The sequence below is a fragment of the Taurulus bubalis genome (genome assembly GCF_910589615.1).
Source record: "Taurulus bubalis genome assembly, chromosome: 15".
In the NCBI taxonomy this organism is placed as follows: Eukaryota; Metazoa; Chordata; class Actinopteri; order Perciformes; family Cottidae; genus Taurulus; species Taurulus bubalis.
Genome location: NC_136603.1, coordinates 7,518,140 through 7,531,506, shown reverse-complemented (window position 1 = coordinate 7,531,506; position 13,367 = coordinate 7,518,140). Strand labels below are relative to the sequence as shown.

Here is a 13,367-nt window from a genome sequence, read left to right as displayed (position 1 = left end):
CCTTTTTGTAAGGTAACGTGGAAATGGCAGTAAGAATGTTCATTACGCACTAATTCATCAGTTTGGAGAAACACAAGACCAGACAGTCTATGTGCTAGAAAGGCGATACATCAAGGTGACAACTCAAATACAGTGTTTTGAAATTGTGTGTGTGGACTACTATAACTACCTATAACATAAAGCATATAATATAAAGCACCCAGTCCATTGTGCTTTGGTGCCAAAAGCAATAACATGTGAATGGTTGCGTGTGCAAGCTATTGGTTTTGAGGGTAAATTATATTAATCCATACCATGACTTAATTATGGTCCCCCCATGTTTATTTGGACAGATCTAGACTGTCCCAGTTAGTTCTGCATTCATTTGCACGGATCAAAGCATAGGTAAGAATGCTCTTGCTGCTTCTTGTGAGGGAAGTAGAGGAGTGGTATTGTAATGCGCAATCCTTACATATGTCCCTGCTTTCTGTTGAACCCACACTTCCATCTTCGGTTTCACTGACTGATACCTCAATTAATTAATTGAAACATAGGAAGTGCTGTATATCATTATTTAAAGAGAGAAGCGGAAAAAATACATTGTGTCCTCAATCCAGGGTGGGAATTAGACTTTCAAACAAGCAGCAAGACACACAATAAGAGGGGGTGGCAAAACAAAGTGAAGAGAAAATGCCTCATGGCATGATATACAGTTGTCTCTTGTATTTCTGTCTCCTCCTTACATCTTGTATGTAATAAGTGATGCCGGCCCAAATCTATTCAAAATGACAAAAGCAATACAACAAACAGCTCCTCGTTAATGGAAAACAAATATCCATTCCAACTGCTGACAGTGTTGTGTACAGCAAACAAATACCTCATCTATTTCTACCTGTTAGAGAGCAAAACATAATTTTAGTTTATTGTGCAGAAGCGCTCCCATGAGATGTAAGATATGTTGGTTTACCACACTGGAATTCATCTGCTCCGTCTTCGCAGTCCTTTTGGCCGTCGCACAGCCACACGCTGGAGATGCAGTTCCCACTCGGACAAGCAAAGTGGCCCTCCTCACACTTCTGCCCATGGGAAACTGGGACAAACAACAAAACCAAGTCAGTCCTCTGGGCCCTACCGATGATTGAGGCCATTATCTTTTCCTAAGCTCTCTCTGAATATCTTATTCCACTCTCATAATCACCTCTGAAAATGAGATCTGTCTTTAAGTCTTTTCTAATTGAAGCTGGCTTTCTTAATCTGTCCTTGAATGCACACGCAGTATAGTGCGTCACGCTGTGTGTGTTGGTGTGTGGCGCTCACCCTGGCAGTTGGTCTCGTCAGCATAGTCTCCGCAGTCATTTGCACCATCACAGATCCATGTTGGGTGGATGCACAGTGAGGTGGAGTTGCAGCCGATGAAATCCTTTTCTATCACCCCCAGCTTGTAAAAGTGGGAGCAGTCCGTGTGGTCTGAATACAAAACACAGCACCAACATAATTGTCTTATCACAATGGAAGTAATGGTGGAGGGAATGGTGCGATGGGCACAATTTCAATCTGATCCAAGTGACGAGCACAGATTTAGGTTACTGGATCCTTCTCATCCACAGGTAGAGCTATGTGTTTACATTTTCATTTCCCAAAATTGCAATGCAAATCACAGGCTAAAGGACTTACTGCAGCTTTTTTCATCTGAGGCATCGGCACAGTCAATGACCTGGTTACACCAGGCTGAGCTAGGTACACAGCTCCCATCCTTGCACGATGATTCTGATGAGCCACATGTGACATCTAGGGGAGAGAATTACCATTTCAAAAAGGTAATGGAAACAGCACTCAGAGGCAATTACAGGAGCAGATGACAACAATACTTGGAACTTCTTACTAGGGGTGGTTGAAATTTGTCCCAGTTGAAAACTGACGGATGATAACACATTAATTACACTTTATAATGGCAATAGAGAATGGTACTGTTGATGTCAAATTAAAAAGAAAATGCAAAGCGGAAGATGTCACACCATCGTGGAATAAACTTCTTCCTGAAATCTCAGACTGCTATGGCAATCCACATTAATTAAGAGAAAACCTTGAGATTATTTGACTTTAGTCCAATTAAAGCGAGGGACTGAACACAACTGTACGGTTTCACTAGACAATGTTTCATCATCAAGGCCAAAACAAAACCAGTCTGGTCATATTGACGTAAGACATAACAATACTGTCCGGGCAGCTTTTAAGGTTGGCGGTTCAGATGCCGCTTTGAAATTCGTGCACTCTTTATGATCTTGGGGCTCATTAGACAGTGAAGTCTTGGCACAGCATGTGGCCTCACATGCCGTATTAATATAAGCATTAGTGCCGCTGGATCCTGCCCTCAGAGGCAGGACGGATTGAACAGGAGATCAAACGGCTGTGACTCACTGCTGCAGAAAGCTTCGTCAGAGTTATCCCCACAGTCATCGATCCTGTCACAGAAACGACTGCTGGCCACACACCGTTGGTTATAGCAGGGTCTGAAACCCTTCCGACAGCTCCTGTTGTCTGAACAGAGTGACATTCATAAATAATTAGATATGACCAAATGCTTGCCACTTTTTGGTAGCACAAATGTTAATAACAGGCATCAATCAGATTTCAGCAATTTTTTCAAGAATGCTAAATCAAACCAACATATTTTGTCTGATACTCCTCATTCTTATCCGGATCTGCTTCAGGCAAGTGTTTTCTTACCACAGTATTGCATCTTCTCATCCGATTTGTCTTTGCAGTGGGCTACTCCATCACATGTTAGCTGGTAGTTTATGCACTCGCCATTCCCACACTCAAATTCAGTGTGGATGTTGCAGGAGGAATTTTCTGCTGCAGAGGAAGACAATGAGGGTGACGAACTATGACTGTCAAAACCTGAACAAACTTCATACATGCAGGTTAACCCAGAGGCGACATCTCACTGCCTCCTGTAGTGAACTCCACATTTACTCCAGCAACCCAGCTTCGGGTCAACATTTGTAAATGTCATAACTGCATTCAAAATGACCCCATTACCCCGATAGGCCACTTCAGCTTGAGGGAAATATGGCTTTGAAATCCTGGCATATTCTGATATTATATCTGTTGTATAGCAAATTGTCATTCCATCTACGGTAGTACACAGATTTAATAAAACATTGTACTTTTAGTTATTTCAGCCATGAATTAAAATTCCAACAATACCTTCACATACTTATACAGACCAATCTGTGTTTTAGCTCTGCTTCATGCAGCTTCACAATCTAAAAATAACACAACTTCTTGCTCTAGTAGTGAGCGGAATGTGAGTGGAAGAAAAAGCCTGTCGTCCTCTACCGTGACATCCAGGCTACCATCCAGCTCTTCTGAGTCACTTGCCATGTTTAGTCTGGCCAAACCTCCCTCGTTTGAACAGCTCCTCCCACCTTATGGTCTATCCTCACATTGCATTTCAAATTCAACCAGCAATCTGTCAAATTACGAAGCCAGACACCATTGCAATGCTTTTGTCCTTTGACTTTAGGCAGGTAACTGTGACAGCCAATACTTTCAACGTAGTTTTCTGCTATCTGCTGGAAGATAACATTCTCAGTGTTATGATCCTGAGCGGTATTGACTAAGACTACTGGAATCATTACAAATGTAATGCTGAGGCAAAGAGGAGGAAACAACTTTCTGCTCCTGACAGTTCACACTTTCCTGTTTGTGTTATGCTCACAAAAATCACTTCAAAAATATCAAAGGTTCTTGTAAACAGCACAAATGAGAGCTTAACCTGAATGTGGACAGAAGCCAGGTTAAACTGTGCATTTAAATGCATCCATAAAGAGTGCCAATCAATATCTGGTTCTGAGAATGTTCCAAGATTTGTGGTATAATTGAATCTTAAGTCGTCATAACTTACACACGCATCTGTTGTCGTCCAACAGCACACGTTCTCCACGGCAAGTGCAGTTGACCCTCCCATACGGTGTCAGGAGACAGAGGTCACCGCACCCTCCGTTCATGTGTCGGCACGGGGAAAGCTCACCTTTAATAACAATCAAAAAGAATCGATTGAGCGGTCAGATGCAGTCAAAGGAAAAATCTCCCCTCGGGCACAGTCTGTAAGATGTCATCAGTCTAAGATGTTCAATTCTTCATGGAGTTATCATCTGAGTCGTCCTTGTCGAGTAATATTACAATACATCTTGAAAATCGTATACTGCGTGTACCATAGGACGGATGCATTTCCTAAATAGTTGGTAAATTAAGAAAGAAGCTCTTGTTTTTTTTATTCTTCTGAGGGCCTGACACAAACCTAATCAATAATGTTAATGTTTTTTTTCCTATAAAATTCAACTGCAGCTAAGATGGAAACGTCTATAGTATTACATTGTTTTTGTTTTTTTATCACAGATACCAGCCGCATTAAAAAAGTACACAATTAAACCCAAAATAGGCAAATTAGGTATTTGTAGTTATTTGTTTTGTATATTAAGCATGGATCTGATTTCAGTGTAAAATGCTGCTCTTACATTTTGTTTTTTTTTAAAGGTTTAGAAGGGGTCAACATATGAATACAATGGTCTGTTCTGTTGTTAAAGGCGACCACTATCCTCACTGACAGGTAGCAAATGTATTACAATATTTGGTCCTTCTCTGCCTGCGGCGCTATGTGAAAAAGATTTGTGTAGCTCTGTGGGAATCATGTATTGCTTTAAATCGCATGACCAAACTGCAGACATAACCTCTGAAAGAAAAACGCAGTGCTTGTCTAGTCCTGAGAGAAAAAAATGTAGGAAAGAAGCTTAGCAACAAGAGACATCGTATCAAGAGCAAGTGCGGGTCCGTTGGAGACCCTGTGTTATTACCTGCCCTCCAGCTGTGAGTATTTTATTCATGAGGTAAGAAACCGTTCCTCTGTTCTGCAACTCTAGTAAACCATTTGCATGATTATTTATATTCAGGATATTCATGGCAAGGAAAATGCAAGAGGTTAACAATGTACAGAACGAAAAAGGAGAAACCGATTATCAGATCAACCAATGTTGGTCACTGCATATTATGCTGTCGCCTTGCAGCTGTGCCCATGCAGGTCAGAGGATTATTTCTCATAACAAGAGCTCTATGCATCTGAGTCCAACCAGTGGGACACACTTAAGCCCACTTCCCTTTGTCCTACTTGAAAATAAAACTGTATACGGCACTTTAGAGACTCCCTTCACAACGTAGGCTACTTTTTTTAATTAATTACCTCTGAAACTTAAGTTTCTAGCAATTCTAAATAAGACTACGTTCATTTATCAAAAAAGCTGTTTTTACACCACAATTTGCTTCTAATTAGTACAGCCTATATGACATAGAAGTTGTCAGATATTATCCGCCAAAATTACATAGAATATTTGACTTTGACTCATCTTTAACAAGAAAGCTTTTCGTTGTAAATAAAATAAAGATCATATAAATATCCTGCCTCAATGTACACTCACCTAAAAGATTATTAGGAACACCATACTAATACTGTGTTTGACCCCCTTTTGCTTTCAGAACTGCCTTAATTCTACGTGGCATTGATTCAACCAGGTGCTGAAAGCATTCTTTAGAAATGTTGGCCCATATTGAGAGGATAGCATCTTGCAGTTGATGGAGATTTGTGGGATGCACATCCAGGGCACGAAGCTCCCGTTCCACCACATCCCAAAGATGCTCTATTGGGTTGAGATCTGGTGACTATGGGGGCCATTTTAGTACAGTGCACTCATTGTCATGTTCAAGAAACCAATTAGAAATGATTCGAGCTTTGTGACATGGTGCATTATCCTGCTGGAAGTAGCCATCAGAGGATGGGTACATGGTGGCCATAAAGGGATGGACATGGTCAGAAACAATGCTCAGGTAGGCTGTGGCATTTAAACCATGCCCAATTGGCACTAAGGGGCCTAAAGTGTGCCAAGAAAACCTCCTCCACACCATTACACCACCACCACCAGCCTGCACAGTGGTAACAAGGCATGATGGATCCATGTTCTCATTCTGTTTACGCCAAATTCTGACTCTACCATCTGAATGTCTCAACAGAAATCGAGACAGGCCTTTCTGCCCAATTTCGGTGAGCTCTTGCAAATTGTAGCCTCTTTTTCCTATTTGTAGTGGAGATGAGTGGTACCCGGTGGGGTCTTCTGCTGTTGTAGCCCATCCGCCTCAAGGTTGTGCGTGTTGTGGCTTCACAAATGCTTTGCTGCATACCTCGGTTGTAACGAGTGGTTATTTCAGACAAAGTTGCTCTTCTATCAGCTTGAATCAGTCGGCCCATTCTCCTCTGACCTCTAGCATCAACAAGGCATTTTCGCCCACAGGACTGCCGCATACTGGATGCTTTTCCCTTTTCACACCATTCTTTGTAAACCCTAGAAATGGTTGTGCGTGAAAATCCCAGTAACTGAGCAGATTGTGAAATACTCAGACCGGCCCGTCTGGCACCAACAACCATGCCACGCTCAAAATTGCTTAAATCACCTTTCTTTCCCATTCTGACATTCAGTTTGGAGTTCAGGAGATTGTCTTGACCAGGACCACACCCCTAAATGCATTGAAGCAACTGCCATGTGATTGGTTGATTAGATAATTGCATTAATGAGAAATTGAACAGGTGTTCCTAATAATCCTTTAGGTAAGTGTATATCCCTGTCACAAATCTTCCAAACAAACTAGACTCGCTTTTTAGAGGCTATGCTCGTCAAAAATAACAAATATCAGCAAATATTTAGGTCTGAGATTTCTTTATTTGAATTTAGAGTTTATTTTCTATTTAACAGGAACACTGCACAAAAAACTGCATCAGTTAAGCTTGAAACTCATTTTCATCGGTCGTCCGTGGACGGAGGACACCATTGATGTGCAGGTTGATGAAGTCAAAGATAACATTGAAAAATGTTGAAAGTGGGATTGGCCTTAAATAACCAGAATCGGTCTGGCTTTAATATTTCCCTCAATTAAAACATGTCAAGTCCAGTGGGGAGGCAAACTGTATGCATGCCTCAAAAACCAAATTGTAATATTTTCACATTGATAAATTAAAAAGTACATATGTTTGCTCTATTGTCCGACACTACACTCAGTTAATGAATATGCACATGCTTGCAGTAAACTCTTGCCAATAAGCACATTATCACCCAGCAGGCACCTGCACACACATAATACACAAACATTTGCAGACACAACACTGCATCCAATAGTCATTAAACTAAGCTCATCTCCAGGTGTTCAAATACTCACAGTTGTTAGTGTCCCTGGCCACAGCTATAATTCCCATTGGTTGATGAGGTATGTCTGCTCGAAGCACCTTGGTGTCACCGCCCGTGTACTTGTTTGATCGCAGCACAGACCTGCGGGCCCAGTCTGACCAGTAGATGAAATCTGCATAGATGGCGAGCCCGTAGAAGTTCCCAGGACCTGATTTAACTATGACCTAAATATTGTAGAGCAAAGGGCCCATGTTAGAACTGCTTTCCACCACGCTTATTCAGATTTAAGGTCGGTGCTGTCAAATGCCCCTCTGGTGCTAGCACATTTACAGTACACGTGAATGATTATATGTCCCAGAGAGATACTACATAGATTTCACACAGTCAATATTTGATCTGGCTGGAAAAAGCATTGGCAGGATTATGAGTGCAACTCTAGAAATAAATGCAAAAAGAAAATGTTTTGACTCATTAATCAACACATCACCCCCGCTGCCCACATGACTGCTCAACCCAGATGTTGGGGGAGTAAATAACACTGTCATTGGCAGGGAGACAGAAATCCATCAGATGCCTCCTGGTGGGACTCTCCAGGTTTTTGGGGGAGTGTGTGTGTGTGTGTGTGTGTGTGTGTGTGTGTGTGTGTGTGTGTGTGTGTGTGTGTGTGTGTGTGTGTGTGTTGTGTGGAGGGAGGATGAGGACCACCAGCAGGTCTGTAGTCTCAGACATTAGTGGGACAGGCTTGTAAGCAGCATCACATTAGCCCTGTGCCATACTGGGATTAATAGGACAGGTGTTGATTAAAGGAGCCCAGCGTGTGTAAGCAACAACTGGCCATCAGGCAAGTGAGAGATGGAAAAAGAGGAAGAGAAAGAGAGAGAGAGAGAGAGAGAGAGAGAGAGAGAGAGAGAGAGAGAGAGAGAGAGAGAGAGAGAGAGATAGAATGCCAGATGGGATTGGATGGAACATATTGATGGGCAAATTACATTTGGGAAACATTAAGTTTACAGCCAGTTAGATATTACTATTGCACTGAACTTGTGTTTTGGATGAATGTGAACACATTTTACATCTCATCTGTCACTCTTCAGCAATGTTGAAATAAGGTGCTTCCATTGCCATTGCCAGCAAACTCCAAACCGATGACCTCAATGAGCCTCGGTTTTACATGGAAACATTAAAATGCCCGGAGAGCACACTGCTGACATTGAACTCAAATGACACTAATCATTCCCAGACAGCTCTCAATTTATATTTAATCTATTCACGGTAAAAATAGCATCTTTTCTCCCCTAAACATGCTGATGTCTCCCCCCTATAATGAACTCTGCTGCCCCTTCTGAAGCGCTGTATTCGTTAACAAGATGGGTTGTCCACTCTCAAAATGGCATTGGGGAGTGAGCCCTGCCACGGCGCTTGTTCTTTTCTGCCTCCAACCACACTGCCATCATGTCATGTCACTGCTGCAGAGAAGAGGGGCAGCTGGGCCCTCGAGGGCACTCCACCACCGTCCAAGTCTACATTCATATGACTCAATACGTACTGTAACTGGTGTTTTATAATGGGTTTTATTGTATCTAATCTCGGGCCTAACCCATTTTTTTTAAATTACAAAATGACATTTTGCAGCCAATGGCATTTTTGAAAATCAAAATAACAAGAATCCTGACACTTCCATCTCCACAGTAAGGTATTGTATTGAATGTGCTTTCTTAAGATCACAAGTTCACAATCACAGTTTGGATAAGTGCTGAAGTTGACAATCAGCTACCTCTGTTTAATTTACACATTTTAATTGGAATGGTGAATTTGCACCCAGAGCGATCTCACTGCAAAGCCTTCATTAGCAGGACACCCCCAACAGCAAGGGCAGGTGGGCACCCAGAGGTGAGGACTTTCTGAGCCGTCTGACCCGGCTCAGTAAGCGTATGGGTAACTAATTGAGATGGGCCAAGGTGCTGAGCTCCTGAGGTCATGTCAAGCTAAAACTGAAATCCATAGCAAAACAAGTAAATTTTGTTCTGCAAACCTTTTTTATGTCCACTTATTTAGAATGATATATATTATTTATTCCTCCAGCTGTGATTTTATAAATTATACATGCAACGTTTCATGGACAAAATAAAAACTCCCCTGACTGAGCTTCTTTACTTTAGCAGGGAATGGCTTCTGTGATTAAGGAAACCATCTGTCCCCTCAGAGCTTAAATATCAGAAAGAACATCAAGAGGTATTTCTGATCCGATCTGCTGTATAGAGCATCATGTTTCAGAGGAATGGAAGATTAAATGGAAAAGAAAAAAAGTTTCATTTTAGGAGAAAAAAACTGATAAATCTGACACCTTTCTGTCTCTTATGTTGTCGAATGAAACATCTCCATCACAGAGTTATGTTTAAAATAGAATCTAACTAGTCAATCATTAGGTCAATTTTCTTTGATGGAACGTCTTCATAGATGATTTGTAACGTATGCATGTCACGTGACCACGATGTCCCAGGTTCAATTCCAGCCTCAGGACCTTTCTTGCATGTCATACCCCTATTTTTATCCACATTTTCAGTGTCTTTCTCTGCTCTGTCTCTAAAACTGTCAAATCCGAGACAAAAAAAATGCATGAACATGAAGTTTGATTCATGGGAATTTCAAAGGACATGGTCAAACAAAGAATACAAAAAAAGTGGAACTTTAAATAAAACCCTGATAATGCCAAGAACATCAATATATTGCTTGACATTAAGTAACCACAATTATTATCCTTTACCTTATTTTCATACTCACATATCTGCTGGAACCATCGAAGTCACATCTCTCAATTTTGCCAAGGCTTCCATCTGAAAAGTAGAGCGTCTCTGCTTTGTGGTCAATAGTCAGTCCATTGGGCGTCAGGATATCAGCACCGATGATAATCCTCATGTTCTTGCCTGCTAAGGTGGATCTCATGATGCTGGGTCTCTGCTCATTCCAGTTGGTCCAAAACATCAGGCTAACATGTGAGAGGACAACCAAACCAAACATATAGTGAGTGATACTAGTGAGCAGTCTTAGCAATAGCAAGTGGCTTCGTCTTAATGTGCAGATGTCGCCGGAGACGCTCTCCCTCTCCAAAAGAAGCACTACTTTACCTTTCAGTATTTTTGTAAACTCACAAGACCTGAGCAAGAAATGCAAAACTAATATGTGCCGTCTGAAATGAAATCAGGGAGCAGGAATGCTGTACCAACATGTCAACCAGGAAACTCTCTGCCAAAAGAAACCCTAATGGACACGAAAATGTTTCTCCCCTGAATTCAATTGCTGGCGGTTTATGCATTTGTGTGAGTCAGTTATCAACATGTTGCCAAGACCTCCATGGCCTGTCAACGGCTTCCCCTATTTCCCTAAAGGAGCTCATCACCGATAAAGTGGAGCTCAGTTTCTATTTGATAAAATGGATTAGCATCACACATTGTGAGATAGAGGTCATTTATTCATATTCCCCTGTGTGAGGACTTCTAAGAATATGAAAAACACAGATGATAGCAACGGAGTAAATAAATGAAAGATTTATATCTTGGTTTATATGGGTTTGCAAGATGGATGGTTTTAAATCCACAGCGATGCAGATAAACCATAAAAAAGAGGGGGATATGTTACAAATTGTATTAAAAAACCCGTTTTCAGCACCTGGGTTCTCACTTCATACTATGATGAACTCATGGAAGTCCACTCTACTGTGATAATAAGGATTCCGGTCAGAAGTCACAACCAGGGCCTGCTAATTAATCACTTGAGTTTGAATTCTAATTATCAGATAGAGCTTCTGGGCTGGGATGGATATAGTGCCAAATTGCCAACCAAGGATATAGTCTGAGGTCAAGAAATTCATTTAGTTAGTACAACAGGAGGAGCAAGATACTACTCACTCTTTTCAGACTGCTCACAGAAACATTTGCATCTTCATGAATATGCATGTGTTAAATCTAAAAGAAGTGACAGGAAGACGGAAGTGTTATTTTGTTAACAACAGACTTCACCTTCTCTGAGAGATTTTTTTCTTTTGTACCAGCGCACAAATTAAACTGTTAAATCAAGTTAGTATTCAAAAAGCTACAGGTACAGCTCAGAACAGATAAACACACTTACACCAGCAGTGTGAAAATGTGTGAGAAATGTGCCCACACCTTACTGTATCTTTAGGAGTAAGAAATACCTGACTCTTTGAATGGCATAATTCTGTTATGCGTCTTCTGGACCATAAAATGAATGTACATCAAAAGTTATATAGAAAAAGCAAATGTGTGCTTGAAGTGGCAAATAATAGAGAGTAGCTGGACACAAAATATGAATAAATAGAATTACGTGCCCCGAGGTGTCTGATACCGATGCACTTTCAAATAACTCCAAAGTAAAACCACCCACGTAATTATTAGATGCAAAGAACAACTGACGTCGTATAAAGAGTGAGATATTCCACACAGGGTGGGCTGAGGGGCGTTTGGTCAAACAAACAGAGTACTTTCCTTAGTCCAGAAGATCGCTAAAAATAAACGTTAGCCATATTGTCATGTTAGTCATGTGACTCACGTCATGTCACTCTTTAGTCACGCATTCATCATTTGTTAGTGTTAGTCAAGTTAACATCAACCACGCCCTTTTTCTAAACCTACCTACGTATTTTTTTCACCTTGACTTAACTTCCTGTGAAGACGTTAATTTATTTTGAAAAGACACTATGCATGTAACGGGTGGAAACTGACACTCCCACGTCCAAAACTAACACTAGAGGTGTACCTTGAGCATGTGTTGGTCATGATGTAATTTACATCCGTGTCTGTCCGATTTTTTTTTGGGAAACGGGGATCTTTGACCACAAAATTTGAAATGGATCAACCTTGAGTGCATGTGGACGTTTGTGATATTTGTTTGTATTACTTAGAAGAGCTACTGACTTTTGACACTCATCCAGGGCCAGGACGTGTGGATGGTCTTCCTCCGAGAGAGTGACCACGGCCTGTCGACTGAAGGCCCCGACTCGATTCTGGTCCACAGTTTGTCTGGTGATGGTGGAAGTAGTGGAGCTGGTCCAGTACAATGTGTCCCAGGCTTGGTGGTAGGCCAGGCCCTCCACTGAACCCACATCTAAAATAACAGACACATGAGACCTCTGCTCTGCCAAACAAAGTAAATTAATTCCCCAAATAATGCATGGTTTAACAAAACACAGGCCTGAAAAGAAAACTCATGTTTAAAGCTGTATTTGGAAAAAACATAAATGTTGAATATATATCTGTCTCTCAGTCTAGAAAACAAGTAAGGGCTGTACTTACATCCTTTGTAAGTTAAACAATATTCTTATTGCCGAGTAAGAGACCAACGGAAAGTTGTTAGCAAAACACATACAATATTGTTTGTTCTATAAATGTGTGTTCCTGAGGAGCACATATTAATATCATGTGGCCTTAGGGTAATGAAATCAACCCAAATTTAAACATTTACGTTTTCTGCCACTGCCATCTGGGGCCATCAAACTGCAAATTTCCCATTGCAGATGCAGGTAAAATATTGACTTTGTTTGTAACAGATGGCAGGTTCCAATTGTGCTGGAATTTGTTCCGTGCCCTTGGTGATTGACAGGGAAATGGCTTCATGTCTCACTACAGACAGCTATTTGTTGATGCAACAGTCACTCAGCAACTGAATATGTTTTCACTGCGAACCAATTTCCTAAACAGAGAATATGATAAGGTCCCTGCAGCCTCCCAGGTCGGGTGCAATAATGTGACTGACAGGGAGGAAAGCTTCAGAGAGAGACCGTGATCGCAGACAGAAAGCCTGGCCGTATCGTTTGATCATGTACAGCGGATTTAGTGGCGATGGTTTCATAGAATGAATGAATGAATATGACCACTTGTGCAATATTAACTGTCATACTGAGATTGTATGTACTCATGTACTTGAGTATGGCTACTTCTTCCCATGAAGCAGTAGTCATATTAATGTACATGAACCAAGTTAGGCATCTTCTCAACACTCAAAGCTACAATATCAATAAAAAAAACTATTTATCAAGAATTTAAATACATTTCACTCTACTTTAGTATTCTCATAACAACACAACCAGTGTTTTTTGGCAAATATCTGTGGCCCTTTTTTTGTAATTCATCTGTGAATGCAGCC

The 13,367-nt window shown here is 41.1% G+C and overlaps 1 protein-coding gene across 1 annotated transcript in view; it reads right to left on the bottom strand.

The window, feature by feature from the left end:
* lrp1bb (low density lipoprotein receptor-related protein 1Bb) overlaps positions 1–13,367 on the bottom strand; it is a gene marked incomplete at both ends in the record, with an annotated part of 233,942 nt that overhangs the window by 50,615 nt on the left and 169,960 nt on the right. The window contains 9 exons of the mRNA XM_079230683.1: positions 947–1,069; positions 1,297–1,446; positions 1,654–1,767; positions 2,398–2,517; positions 2,707–2,835; positions 3,890–4,015; positions 7,243–7,435; positions 9,990–10,194; positions 12,140–12,329. Coding sequence (XP_079086809.1) covers positions 947–1,069; positions 1,297–1,446; positions 1,654–1,767; positions 2,398–2,517; positions 2,707–2,835; positions 3,890–4,015; positions 7,243–7,435; positions 9,990–10,194; positions 12,140–12,329 — 1,350 coding nt within the window. The remainder of the gene's footprint in view (positions 1–946; positions 1,070–1,296; positions 1,447–1,653; positions 1,768–2,397; positions 2,518–2,706; positions 2,836–3,889; positions 4,016–7,242; positions 7,436–9,989; positions 10,195–12,139; positions 12,330–13,367) is intronic.